This window comes from Citrus clementina, unplaced genomic scaffold, assembly GCF_000493195.1.
Source record: "Citrus clementina cultivar Clemenules unplaced genomic scaffold, Citrus_clementina_v1.0 scaffold_5, whole genome shotgun sequence".
Classification (NCBI taxonomy): domain Eukaryota; kingdom Viridiplantae; phylum Streptophyta; class Magnoliopsida; order Sapindales; family Rutaceae; genus Citrus; species Citrus x clementina.
Window position 1 is genome coordinate 16,080,850 of NW_006262201.1, and position 14,916 is coordinate 16,095,765.

Below are 14,916 nucleotides of genomic sequence, written 5' to 3' on the forward strand. Positions count from 1 at the left end.
TTATTAGGCTTATATATACTTTATATTTATCATGACATTGACTTTGTAATTTTAATCAGGACATTTTAAAATTTTCCATAAATATACATATACTTCAGAGTTTCACGTTGAACTCAAAAAAAAAAAAAATCAATAAATTAAATTAAATTAAGACATAACAAAAAAGAAAAAGAAAATAGGAAAAAAAATGCCTACTTTGTTGGAACTAATCGCATTTGGTAACATTCTTAATGTGGAAACAGAACAGAAAAACGCTGAAAGGCCTAAGTTGTCCCTGTACTAAACAAGCATTGTGACACGTCACATCTCACAAAAAATGGCAGGTAACTGAATCTGGAATGCCAATTACCATTTGTATCCAAAAACCCAAAAACAGCGAATTGCATTCAAATTCAATGGGCAAGGGCAATTCTGAATAGCCCTTTTGTTTGATTTGTTCTCAACTCAATTCTCTATTTGGTTTGGCCCCCACAGAAAATAAGAACTTCATCAACAAAAGTCGTCAATGGAGGGTGACAACAACAACATCGACAACAGCTCTTCTTCAACTGGAACTGGGAGGCTGAGGTTTTACATTGAGCTGAAGCCTGGTGAGACCACTATTGTTTCATGGAAGAAGCTTATCAAAGAAGCTAACAACAACAACAAAAACAGCAATAAAACTGACCCACCAACAATTTTGACTCCTTCTGTTCAACAAAAGGCAGAAGAGGTTCAGTTTGCTCTGGTGAGATTTTGATCAATACCCGTTTCTGTAACTTTACTATTCAATCTGGGATTCATAATCTTGTTTGTAAACTCAACTGGGTTTTTGCTTTGCTTCTGTTATGATTTTTGTTTAAAACTATAATGCTACCAATGAACTGCTATCTTGTTTTTGCGATGATCATTATGGTTTAATTGTTTATGTTGAACGGAGCAGATGATGCACCTAAATTTGCATTATGGTTGTGCTATTTAATGCTTTCTCATTGTGGTTCTAGTCTTGGTTGATGTTTTGTATCTTTTGATTTATTACTACTAAATCGAAAGTCTTCTTATCCTTCAGAACTCTGAGTAGAGTAACTTTAGCGTGCCAAATATCTTATTGCAAGATTTGATTCTCGTCATTATGACAATGGTGATAAGCATAGTTTATGTCTATAAGCCTCAAATAATATCCCCAACTACTTAACTTTGTTTCGCTTACAAAGGGTTTGCCTCTCTTAATTTTTTAACTTCTATGAAATTGCCATTAAATCAACATTGGTAACGACCTTTGTTTTAGTTTGATAAAGAGACATATTTGTAGTTGTGATAAAAAATTTATGATGTTGTGCGAGCTGCTTTATGCACTGCAGTTTTAATGACTTGCACTGAGAGATGAGACGATAAATCTACAATTCTTTGTTGTGTGAGCCAATTTCTGTAATGCTATTTTGATGATTTGCATTGTTTGACAAGTTTGTAATAAATTTGCAATGATAGTTTCCAATCATGGTTGGAAGATTGTAAAATCAATCTCTGTATACACTGCCAAATTTATTTGACTACAGGTAATGAATACTCGCCTAAATTGGTTAGGCATTAATTACTACTCATTGCCTGTATTGGAGTGGATTAAACTATAGTTGATTGGGCTAAATAGTCTACTGCACTTGACGCTTTATCTAGTTGAGAGAGTTGACAAGTTTTATAGTCTATAGTGCTTTACCTTAATATTAAACAGATTAATATTAATGAAAATCTAATACAAATACATCACCATCTCATCTTAGTTTGAAGATCCATAAGTAACTGAGAGTTCATGATTACTAGCCTCACAAACAGAGAAGGGTTTTTTTTTTTTTTGTGATGTGTTTTTGTTTTGTTTGTCTTTTTTAAGCTAGAGGAGGAAAAGAAAAGAGGTGTCGAGTAAGGAAAAAAATTGAAAATATTTAGAGTTGGTTCACGATCTAGGAAAGTATGAGACTAGTGAAAATGAGTGATGAACAAATTGGAAGGGGGGAGCCAATTTGGTTATGTCCGTTGAACATTTGTAGGAAGAAGATATAATGGAAGATAGACTCTGATATTTTTTTAACAGTCTAGTATGAAGAAGGAGAAAGGAGTAAAAATGAAAATGCAAGTATCTTGTTGAAGATTTGGAAGAGTTGGGAAGAACAAGGAGATATGCATAATTGAAGTTATAATTTGAAAAGGATGTGTTATTTCGTACAAGCAACTAAACAACCACCTACCCCCCTCCCCTGATGTATAATTTAGCATTGGAGTAATCAATATCAAAATTTAATTTGGTTTGTTTATTCAGTCCTTATCTAGCCAGACAGTTTTTGTGTAAAATTGAATCAAATCTAATTTTCTCAGTCAGTGTAACTATTTACCAAACATGTTCTTTCAGTTTAACTCAACTTTGTTCCTTGAGGGAAGAATCTTATGTTTATTTGAATTTCTCCATTTTCAACTAATAAAAGTTTCCCTGAAGGTTGAAATGATAAGTCTCAATGACTTGAGGTTTGAATTTTCTTGTTCCAACTAAGTGCATGCCTTAATTTTTATTCGACTATGTGGGTCGATTTCAAATTTGTAAAAAGACATTATTTAAAAAAAAATGCATTTTGTGATTAGATTCAATATTAAGTTTTACTCTTTTTTCCCCCTTTTTTTGGGTTTTTTTGGTTTTGATTGTATATACCATTATGGTTTAGCACAAAGGAGATGGCGCTTAAAACATTTTACACTTGAGGGTAAATTTTCTTAATTGTTATAATTTTCATTCCTATTTTTTTCTGCTCTTGTAGTTTTGGATTTTCACATGGAAGTTAATTTGACACTGAGCGTATTAATTGCGTTATTGTGGAAGAATCAGTTTAGGCTTGCTAGAGCTTCAGTTATTTTATTCAGCCCATACTTGTCAGCTTAAACTTTTTTGTTTGAGTGATAATGTGATTTATTGTATGTCTTATATGGTTTCTAAAACTTTCCACTCTCTCTCACTGTTTTCATTTTAGAAATAGGTTACCTAATTAGTAGGATATTTATGATATAAAAAATTCTGGCATTGAATGGGTTGAGGTTGAGGCACAAAGCTGCTTTCCATTTGTTAAGTTACTGCTCAACCTAAAACTTTAAGCTTATTGGTGAGTATTCCATAAATATTTAAGGTATATCAAGCCCCTATGCAAGGAACATGGACAAATATCACTACAACCACAAAGAATTCAACAAAATCAAATACAACTTATTTGCACGAAATCAAAATTATGTGGTGTTTTGAACAGAAGATCTTGTGGGCTTTCAGGAAAGCTTAAAAATAGTCTTGAAGCTGTAACGGCATTTAGAGTCAATGCTTATATTGACAATCTAGAAGAAATAACCTACAGGTGCCTAAAACTGGGCTTCGAGTATGGATAGCTTATAGAGGTGAGTCATGTGTTTAGTATTTGTGTCGGACAAATTGTCAATATTTGTTATGGCTTAGGTGTACGGATATTTAAAAAATGAGTTGTTTGGTTTTAAATTGCGAGTCAGACTTTGTGGATACTTTTAATATCTTTAGGACATCCTTTTAACTCTCATTTAGCTGTTCTAACATAGATGAAGAATACCATTGGTATTTGCAAGCATGGGGAGTGCTAATGTTATGATCTTTAGCTGTTGACTGTTTAGGAATACTCATACGATTGGCCAATGATTTGCTGTAACTAGAGGATGCTTAATGATTTAAAAATATAGGAGATAAATGTATAAATTGTAAATCTATTTCCATGGTGACATTCCATTTATCCTAATTTTTTATGAATTGTCGTATTAGTGCTGTTAAATCATTGCCCATATCCTTTTTTGTGCTTCTTTCATAGCCCATATCCATATATGTGCTTCATTTGTAGCCCGTATCCATATTCATGCTTTATGGCCGCTATGCTTTTTTTGTCAAGATATTGATGTTAAGATTTTCTTTTATGATTTTTTTTTTCACAACTTATTCTTTGCAACATGAAATATGTGTTTATTGTCTTACGTCATGGCCGGTGATGTGCGTGTTTGTAAGCTTTTAGGAGTAGTCATTTCTTACACTTGGTGTTCGCATCAAAACATCTCTATTAAACTCAACAGTTTATGGTAAAAACCTTAATTAGGAAATTACGGCAAGCTGATTCGTACTATTTTTATAAATTTTTTTTTCAAAGAAATTGTTTGAAAGTTATTTTTTCTAAAGAAATTGTTCAAAAAGGTAAGTCCATAAAATCTGGTGAATAAGTCTGTTTTGCTATATGAGGAGTTAGTTGCAAAAAAGGATAGATGAATAAACATCATTTTCGTGTTCTTGCTAAAGGAAAAATTTCAATATAAACCACTTTTGATTCATCTGTTTGGATGAATTCAATCCCCGTTTGGTATTGAGATTGGGCAACTATAGCTTTTCACTAAAGTATTTAGTAAACACTAGCTGTTGTGGCTTGGAAGCCAAGTTGAATTGATCTTATACTTGTGTAATGAAAAACCCGTAATATTTTACTATTTTTGTCAAAATTATTATTATTATTTTTTTGCACAGCAGCTTAAAAATTACAGTACCTCAATACCGAATAGGTCCTTAATCGAATTTTGCATCCGTGGAATTACTTGACGGTTCACTGATACATTAGAAAGTTGCTCAGTAAGCTAGGAATTGATGACAAAGAAATAGCTTTATTGCTGAGCCATAGCTTTTCTTTTGGAGTTCATTTTTCAATTCGTAATTTTTTTTATGATCTTTAAAACTTTCTGTGTATTCGTAATTCACGTTAGTCATATTTTCTAGACAATCTGTATATATAATTCTAGTTACTAAGATAACTGGACATGTCTTGTACAAGTATAGTATTTTCTGAAACTTTTGAAGTTAGCAAAAGCTTAATTTTCTGGTTCTTTAATATTTATTTTCTTATTGTTTTGGAGGGCCCAATATCATTTATAATGTTAATATTAAGCTAGTAGAATCATAAAAGGACTCAACATGCTTTCCAATGAGAATCGATATGAGATGAAGGATGGTAATAAATACGATAATTAGCTAGTTATGATTAATGTTATTATGATGGAGCTTTAATTATTACGGCCATATTTGCAATAATGAAATTAGTATCCTGTTAGTTATTGTCATTGCAACCAAACTGATATTAATGTTATCGTTGTTGTCGTCGTCTCTTTCCATATTAGTATTACATTCTCTTCATGGTTAGTGGATATTTACTGGTTGACATTTATGGTATGGGAAAGGCACTAGCAAAATATTATATTTTATATCTCCTTTCCATATATACCTGTCTTTTTAGAGTTTTTCTTAATGGCATGCATAATCTTGATAAAATTAGATATTGTTCATATATTGTCCTGTTATTAGCATAGTGTAGAACAATTGCTATGATTGGAAAAGTGTTTTCCATTTTTTCTTTTTTAAGATGTCTTCTTCTGTTACTTTATTTTTCACAATGTTACTTTTCATAGTAGTACATGATGACATGTTCACATCTATTAAATCATAGTTATAATTTCTTGTCCCTTTTCATGCAGGATGAGTATTTTCAAGATGAAAACCCAACCACTGAGTATAATGATTTTACCATAAGAAAGGGCATAATGGAACACTCGTAAGAGTTCTTTTTCCTCCTCTTTCGGCATGTGTTTTTGATACTTGTTTGTATGTGTGTGTCCTGGTCTTTTATCATCTTTATACTATTCTTGGTACTTGATTTTGTTCCAGTTGTTATGCTTCTCATATCTTGTCTTGGTTGGGGAATTTGATGTTGTCTTAATCTTTGTATGTTTTTCATATTTGTTCTGGTTGGGCCCCATGAAACTGATATTGATGTTGCTTTAATCATAGTTTTGGTTAATCAGTGTAAAAATATTCTAAAATCTGAATAGTTTCAAAATTATGGGCATGATAGGTGTATTGAGTTAGAGATGCTGTGATACGAAACCTTCCCCTTTGTTGTATATTTCACGTCAGTCAATTATTGAGCTTCTAGAGTTGATCTAACTGGTAATATCGAGTTCTTAGGATAGAGATATATTGATGGATACTGTCATTCACAAGTTAGTTTCTTCTTCAGGTTGTTTCTTCTTCACCATTAATTATGTTGTGTTGATACCCAGGCCAATGGAAGGAGGAAGGTTAAGGACTAAATTAAATACTTGAATCCAGATGTGTCTTAGTGTTTATTATGAGTCAGCAAGCTATGCAAATATTTTTGTGCAGCATCACTTGACCCTTAGACCCTCAAATGAGGGTAGCCAAAAGAATCTAAACAAAAGCTGATTCACATGCATTTGTGGAATATAAAACAAACACATGGTACGTTGCAATTATGGTGGATGTATGATGGTGCTAAAATTTCCCTATTTCTGGCTATATTTTTATATTCTTATGCACTATAAATGTTGAGTTATTGAATATTTTTTTATTGGATTTCCTAATATGGCATCAGACCAAAGTGTGTTTATAATGCATTGCAAGGTTATTCAGTTAAACTCTTTGCATGGATATGATTCTATCTACAATAATCCTAGAAGCTAAAGTTATTATGAACGTGTGAGAATATATTTGATTTTATTTCGTCATAACTGTAGAGTTAATTTATTCTTAAACTTTATTTCGTTATAACTGTAGAGTTAATTTATTCTTAACTGTATGATCAACAATATACCAATGAAAAGGAATAGGCATTATCTAAATTAAATTGAACATTTGAAAAGTTTTGCAAAAATAATTATATATAGTCACGTTTTAAAACACTCCTTATCATATCAAAGCATACTAGATATACTTTACTGGTTATTTCTCGTTAATTTCTCTCTTGACGTCAATAGATAGTCCGTCTGTTGCTATGACGCTCTTTTATCAGGTGGGACCACTATGTGGTTACAACACTGTGTTCGAATGGCAGAATACCATCAGTAGGGGAAATGCGACTAAATGATAATTATTTGTTATTGAGATTTATATTAGATTTTCTAAGTGTATTGATGCTAGTAAATAATAATATTTCTTTTTTTCGAATTTATACTAACTCTTTACACTAGCAGAAACTGTCACCGTGAATATTAAAATGTTCTTATTTGAAATTTCTCTGGTAGCGTAAAATAAGATATGTTTGACATACATGCATTGGATATGTTTTGGTAGTAGATTGGTAATTCTGAACTCTAGATTCTGGATATAGTTAATAAAACTGTATGCAGATGCATAAACATATACACGTAACTACGGGGAGAATCATATTTTGACACAGATATTACTCTCTTATTGATGGATTTGGGCTTCTTAGGTTTAATAGTTGGCCCAATACTGTTGTAGACCTTTGTTAATTGACAATTTGCCTAAAGCATAGTCATCTCTACTTCATGCACGTGCTGATTTTTAAGTTAAGCATAGTCATTTCTACTTTATGCACGTACTGATTTTTATAACTTACTGAAGCCACAGTTTTAATTGCTACTTATTATTAGGTTAATCTTAGTCCATATTTGACTCTTCTTTTTTTTTTTAACTGCCAGAAATGAACCTGTGTCTTCTTCTGATTGCCAACTTAAAAAACGGAAAACACATATCCCAAAAGGTTTAGTAGAGAAAGTGGATGATCATGTACCAAATAAGCATGCAAAATTGGGTCATGCAAGGCTAAAAGCCGCAAAGAATGTAACAGTGGTGGGACAATCTTCTAGTCACTCTCAGAGTTTAGCTGCTAGCCGTGAACATTATCATGATAGAAAATTGCAGCATCCATTGGATTCTCCAATAGGATTTTCCAAAAAGAAGCATGACGATACTAGTACTAAATCAGAGTATTCCATGCATTCAGGAATCTCAGATGATGCTTCTGCAGGTTTTCTAAATTCACAATATGCTGAAAAACAGAGGCCTGTGACTAGCCAATGTAGGAATGCTGGAAACAATTTAAAAGAACGGAAATATGTGGAAAAAATTGATTCCGAACAACTAGAGTTCCCAGCCAAAAGAATGTTGACTGATACCAGTGGACATGAATTCTCCACTAAAGCTCGGCAGAGGGAGAAGAATGGAAGTAGTGGACTGCCTGACCTTAATATTCCAGCTTCTCCAGTAGAACCAGTGGTAAGATTTCCATCTCAGTTAGATCAAATCTCTGGATCTTCACTTTAACTTCCTTCTGTTTGTTATTTGGAGAATGGTCCTGGGTGAGTCTCATCAGAATTATTGCCTTGTGCTATCTGTCCTTGGCTCAACTTGATTGGGTGATCTTTCACCCCTTCAATCATGAATAAAGTCTCATGTTTAGCAAGCTATATTTGTTCCCTACAACCATTAAAGTTGTTTTCTATTTAGCTATAAGTCCAAAGTCCACAGATAATGTGGTAATATTTATTTATATATACATTCTCTGGTATTTTGATTTGATATTTTGGGTGGATGCCTGGTCCACTGTTGTATCTTATTTCATTTTTGGTTGCTACTTAAATGTCTTGATTTCTTAACAATGTTTTTATGTGTACATAGAGTCATTTGTCCTCATTTTATTGCTTTTTGTTCTTTAGATTGGAATGTTGGTACACAAATTGACATGGTATACTTATATTCTCTAATGGTAAAATGATTAAATAAGGTAGTCTAGTTTCCTCTTTTAGGCTTTTGAGGAGGTTTTAAGTAGGAAGTCACAAAGAGACGTGCATGCTAACACAAGCTGGTGTTATGAGGTGAAAAGTGTTTGATATTTGCTGTTCCCATTGCGTAGTCATTGCCCTGGAAGTTCAATTTTTTTGCGACAATATAATATAATGTCTGTGCTAATTTATATCTATGTTGATTGTATATTAAGATATCCCAGAAAAGTGCTACTAGTTTGAAGGATATTCCTACTTTGAGGCCAAAAGGTACGACCCTTGAAAGGGCAATCAGGGATTTGGAGAAAGTAGTTGCAGAATGTGAGTAACCATTTTTTTTAATAAAAAATTTCGCATTCGGTAGACAAATCAATTGGTTCAAAACATTACAAAGGGGATGGCTAGCGTAAATTCTTAACTAATCAGAGTTTTAGTGAAGTTTAACATCAATAATTGTTGTTCTGCTCTATAATGTGAGTACACTTTTGACAGCAAGACCTCCAAATGTAGAAGTTCAAGATGCTGATACCTCATCCCCAGCTTTCAAAAGAAGATTGCCCCATGAAGTGAAGCAGAAACTTGCTAAAGTTGCTAGATTGGCGGTAAGGAGATCATCTCTTTTTCTCTTGTATAATGTTGTGCAATATGCTACTGTTATCAGTTATTGATCTGGTTAAGCTTTTTGTTTCACTTTAATTATTCTGATTAATTATTATTGTAAATTTAATTTTTCTGATTAATTACTATTGTAATTTTAATTATTCTGATTAATTATTATTGTAATTTTAATTATTCTGATTAATTATTATTGTAATTTCAGCAATCAAGTCAAGGGAAAATATCTGAAGAGTTAGTTAATCGCCTTATGAGTATTCTTGGGCATTTAGTGCAGCTGAGAACACTGAAGGTACTTGATTTTCAAAGAAGTGGATTTGAAGCAACATGATTTTGAAATTTTTTGAAAAACAATTGCCGATTCAATTTTCATTTTAGAATCTCAATCTTATTGTGAAAATTCAGATTTCTTCTGTTTTTTAATCTCTATTTTCTCATCTTATACAATAGAGAAGAATACCTATTTATATATATTACACCCTAGGAACAAAATGGTAAAAACAGCTAAGATATTGCAAATCAGTATCCCTGAAAATTAGGGATTATATCTCCTAAAATCTAGTATTTAAGTCAACACATAGCTGTAAAATACAGCTGATATCTACAACAACAGTCAACACACAGCTGTAAAATACAGCTGACATCTGCAACACTTATGCCTTGCTAATACTAGTCTCTGGTTAATGGAAACAACATTGATTGATAGTCCTTTTTAATTAATAATGATTGCTAATTATTGCGTAAAGTGTTACTTAATTTTCATTTTTTGATAAAAGTTGAATTTGAAAACTCTTTGGTTGATTGATTTATGGCATTATAACTTTTCTAAAAGAATTTGTGGTATCTTGGTTGATTTTATTGCGTTCTTTTAAATTAGTTACATTTTCACCGATACTAATCTCTCTTTCTTTCTCCATTCCTTTCAATTCTTTTTATCTTTGTTTTCTGCAGAGAAACTTGAGAGAGATGGTTTTACTCGGACTATCAGCTAAACGAGAGAAGGCTGATAGAATTCAATTGATTAAGAACGAGGTCATTGAGATGATCAAACTGCAGGTTTCCTGAATTTCTACTTCAAAGGAAAAGAATGAAAATTATTTAGAAACTTTATCTGAGCATTGCTATCAGTTGTTCAAAAATTGCTGCTTCCTCTCACATGTTTAATATGTAAACACTCATTTCATGAAGCTGAAGGTAGGGTCAATGCATCCTTTTGGCCAAGAGTAATATGATTCAAAGATCAAGTTAAATTTATATTTTTCTAACTGCAAATCAGATTCTTTTTCCAATGTTTTCCAAAATGTAGAAAGCCATTGTCAGCTGAACTGGATAATTTAGTGCATGTTCAAAGTCTTCAGATAAAGATAAGGTGTGTTTATGCTTATGCTTCACTTTTGCAGGCAAATAAACTAACCAATGGAGCAGCTGATGATTTTCAGGATACATTTCATTCTGAAGAAAAAGGATTCCAGAAAGAAAAGTTTTGTATAAACAGCATGCTGGAGGACAAAATCTGTGATCTTTATGATCTATACATTCAGGTGTTCTTATGTATCATGTCAAATAGTTATATAGGTTATAGCATAAATAATTTTAATACTGTATTGAATGTGTTACTAGTGTGACTAATGGATGTTCATAGGGGATGGATGAGGATAAAGGTCCACAGATTAGAAAGTTATACGCTGAGGTAGGGTTCTCATTTCTTCATGTTTCTATTTTTCCTTTTGCCAGTGTGAACTGCCTGACACCTATTCCTGTCAAATACTTCTGTGTGGTGCTGAATGGTGAATAAAATTAAGGCAACACATTGTGATCTGATGAGTGTTGGCCTTGAGGCTGATGGTGTATGCTTTAAGTACATTCCTTAAGTCAAAATAATGAAATTATTTTACATTATATAGTTGTAACCCTTACTAAGAATCAGGATTCTGTAAATTAGATATTTTTGAGCTGAATGGAGCTACTAATGTATTTAAGATATGGATAGCTAAGCTAAGTAGCGTACCTGAATACATTAGGTTTTCCAGTTGAAGTGTATGAATACAATTGATTCCAGAAATTGCACTCCAGCAGAGTTCATACAGACAGAAATACTAAATCTACATTAAGAAAAAATGGTATATCATGTATGAACATTTAAGTTGATGTGCTCCATCTGTCTTTGGCACAAAGTGACATCTAAAATACAATTTTGTTCACATATTTAAGTTAATATTTGACATATCTAGTAGCATCTGGAAGATGTTATGTTTGTTAACTAGGAGTTTCATAAGTTATTGTTGGAGTAAGAAGTAGATTTTTTTTCCAGTAATCCATTTCATCTGGAACTTACGTTCTAACTACCACTGTGCTAGTTTAAATAATGTGGGTTGATAATTAGGGAATTTGGAAATTCTCATATTTTACTGGTTTTTTTTTTCCTTTGAATTGAAGTGTTATTTTCTATCCTGGTTTCCAAGAATTTATAAATGACATGGTGCCTTCAAAATCAGTTCAATGCTTGTAACAATTATCTCATTCTTATTTTTTTAACAATGATTCAATTGAAAATTCTGGATGGCTAATGAGCTATTTTTTGTCATTTTGTGAATGATTCAGCTTGCCGAATTATGGCCAGAGGGAACAATGGACAATCATGGGATAAAGAAAGCAATATGCAGGGCAAAGGAGCGTAGAAGAGCATCATATGATGATGAGAAGGTATAGAAATATTTCCTTCCATGATGGATAACTTTGGACATTTAATTGAAACTTAATTATCTGTAGTCTTGTGTGAAATTCTGAACTATATTTCATAGTACATTTAAGAACAAGAAGGGTGTTATTGTGGATACCTGATAAAAGTATAAAGAATTCTGTGGGAATTAAGATTTTCGTTCCTAAAAGAGGTGTGTCAGGTTATGCCTTGAGGTATAGAATATGTAACTCTAATTTTAAACAACCATATACAGAAAAATGAAGAAAGATACTTAATGGTTTGACTGGCTAGTATTCAGACGCAAATCTTTGCTGCTGTACAAAACAAAATTTATGGTTCCAAAATTTATAGTTGGATCCTCCTAATTGCCTCAGCAAAATCCCTAATACCCTTTGAAACACCTGTTAGATTGTTTTTCATTCCAATGCATAGTCTTCAAGGATCGCATTGCCTTTGTACATCTTTGTAGGGAAAAAGATTGTGATCACTGATCAAGGCCTCACCCCTTTGATCTTCCGGTCTTTATTTGTTATTTTCCTATATCATTCATTTATGTTTTAGCGGTTTCTTACAATATCACCTAAGAGTTACCTAAAACAACCATTTAGCCCATCCTGATATTTGTTAAGTCTAAAGTAGGAGTTATTTTGTTTGTGGGGAAGTGTTGCCCTTATAGAATTTCTTCTGTTTCTAACACTTAAAGATAATTTTATATCCTCTTGTCATTTTGTGATTGCAAACTGAGCCTCATAGTCCTGTGATTCTAGAAGTTCTAAATGTAGGAGTTTTGCATATGTAAATGGGTAAAAGCACAAAGTCATTGTTTCTCTTTTGGTAAAATATTAACAAATAAATAAAAAAAAGCTTCGTCATTTCTCTTCTTTTTCAATATTCAACTGCCTATCATGCTTCTTTTTTGCTTATAATTTTCTTTTTTTAAAAAAAAAGTACCTTTTGAACTTTTGTCAGTTTCAAATAACTTTGTGGGGTCAAAACCTCATTTCAAGAATAACACATTTTATTTAAGAAATGCATTATGAGATAGGAAATACGTTCTTGATAAATTTGATTCGCATCATTGGTCAGTGAACTAATCCTGTATTGGCTACCTGGAGTTTAGTTAGATATGAGGAGTACAGTTGCTAAAATTTATTTATATACAATGCATTCTGCAATTCACAATGCTGCAGCTCTAATTACGCATTGTGCCCACCAATTCTATTTCTAAATGAAGCAATCAGCTTATCTATAAATCTCAATGTTTGGACATATTATGTTCAGGTTCGAGAGAAGGCTAGGGGTCAGAAGTTGCCCATGGCAAGGACAGAAGTTGCTGTTTGTGGAGAAGTTAGCTCAACGGCTCAAGCAAAAGCTGTACCTGAGAGAATAATTACCGTGAGTAATACTCTCTTTTTAGGCTCACCTAGTAAAATGATATCCAGTGCAACAGCTTTGAATCACCACCTAACTGCGCCAGTGAGAACGTCCAGTCTGATGCTGAAAAGTTTTAATATGGATTTTCCTAAACAAGAGAAACTTGAGAGAACAGCATATCCTACATTGAAAGAGCAACCGAAGCAGGAAGAGTGTGAACTGGAGAGTAAAGTGAGCAAGTTATCGTTGAGACCAAGTAAGGAATCTCACAAAGCTCTCAAGCGGACAATCGGTCAGTCAGATGGTTTAACCTGCCAAACTGAGAAAGACCGAAGACCCAGCATGTGAGGTTATGTATGGGTGCAAATTTGTTTGTATGATTTTAGGGAATTGCAGGAGTGCTCTTTCACTGCATTGGGCGTGTCCTCTTGGTAACTACATAGCTGGCATATTATGGGCCTTATTTAGCACAGAAGTTTAGAGTTGTTGTTGGATAGGAATAGCTGAAAGTTGTAATTGTTCTAGGCAGGCTTTGCTTTTTGCACTTTTAACATTATAGAGTTGAGGGTTACGAAGGTCACCTTGAACTAATGAATTGAATTCCCCCCCCCCCCCCCCCCCCCCCCCTTAAACCTCTTGAATATGAAGTACTATTTAGTATCATTCATCTTTGAGTTGTCAGAATATATGTTTTATTTTTCATTATTTTGAATTAAGAATAAATGAAATGAGCTGTTACTAAATAGAATTTTGAGTATTGAGATAAGATACCTAATGTATGGTCGAGTTATGGGTGCGTTTGGTGGCACCCGCTGTATTAAATTTGTTGGGCACCCTCTCAACCTCACGGGGATAAAAATTTTGGATAAATTTATCATTAATTTAAGCCTTAGGCAGCTCCGTTATTAGTACAATTTTTTTGTACTCTTTTAAGTGGTCCAAACTAATAATAAATCAGACTAGGAACAAAATAAAATATAAGAAAACTTTAATATATTTATATGGGTATATATATATATATATATATATATATATATATATTTCTAATGAGAGTTTCTGCAATTGACTAAAGTGCAGAAACTTATTACTCCATATGGTTGCAATTTAATAAAGTGTGGGAATTTATATATATATATATATATATTCAGGTGTGGTCCCTCTCATTTTTTTTAATATGTATACGCTCTTAAGCTGTGGGTTTAATATGTTTATTTTTAAATGAACTTCAAAGTCTTGCAGTTTAATAATATTAAAACTAAGTCGCTTAAATCACAAATCTTAAAAGAGTGTTCGCATGAAAAAAAAAATAAAATAAGAGCACCCATACTAGAGAATGACTATATATATATAGGGCATCTCACTTTGTTAAAGTGACGATACTATTAACAAATAAAAAATAAATATTTTAATATACTAACAGATAAAAAAAACATAGTTTTTAATGTATTAAAATCTGTATTTTTATTTTTATTTTAGCGATATCCGCTTTCACTAAAGAAGGACTATATATATATAACAAATTTTGGTTAAAACATTTGAAAGAGAAAAATTAGTATCAGATAGATAATTTAATATATGTTTCAATAATGCTTGCATTATCAATGGATTTCCAAATATAAAAC

At 32.4% G+C, this 14,916-nt stretch overlaps 1 protein-coding gene across 2 annotated transcripts; it reads left to right on the forward strand.

Moving 5' to 3' along the window:
• The first annotated feature begins 255 nt into the window (after positions 1–255).
• LOC18041705 (ubinuclein-1) lies at positions 256–13,900 on the forward strand. Of its 2 annotated transcripts, none has more exons than XM_006432054.2 (11): positions 256–727; positions 5,536–5,612; positions 7,522–8,098; positions 8,820–8,925; positions 9,097–9,206; positions 9,425–9,511; positions 10,171–10,275; positions 10,620–10,760; positions 10,862–10,909; positions 11,821–11,922; positions 13,202–13,900. In XM_006432054.2, exons 1-11 carry the CDS (start codon positions 506–508, stop codon positions 13,640–13,642), a joined length of 2,016 nt encoding a protein of 671 aa, XP_006432117.2. In that variant the 5' UTR covers positions 256–505; the 3' UTR covers positions 13,643–13,900. The 2 variants fall into 2 exon arrangements, with proteins under 2 accessions (XP_006432117.2, XP_024040653.1); XM_024184885.1 differs by having other exon boundaries at positions 10,171–10,251.
• The last annotated feature ends 1,016 nt before the right edge of the window (positions 13,901–14,916 follow it).

What these genes read in the sequence shown, in the direction of transcription:
- LOC18041705 (XM_006432054.2), top strand. Translation starts at nt 506, where the DNA reads ATGGAGGGTGACAACAACAACATCGACAACAGCTCTTCTTCAACTGGA. An exon ending in TGCAGCTGAGAACACTGAAG is followed by an intron (nt 9,512 to 10,170) that starts GTACTTGATTTT and finishes TGTTTTCTGCAG; the next exon opens with AGAAACTTGAGAGAGATGGT. An exon ending in TTGAGATGATCAAACTGCAG is followed by an intron (nt 10,276 to 10,619) that starts GTTTCCTGAATT and finishes TCACTTTTGCAG; the next exon opens with GCAAATAAACTAACCAATGG.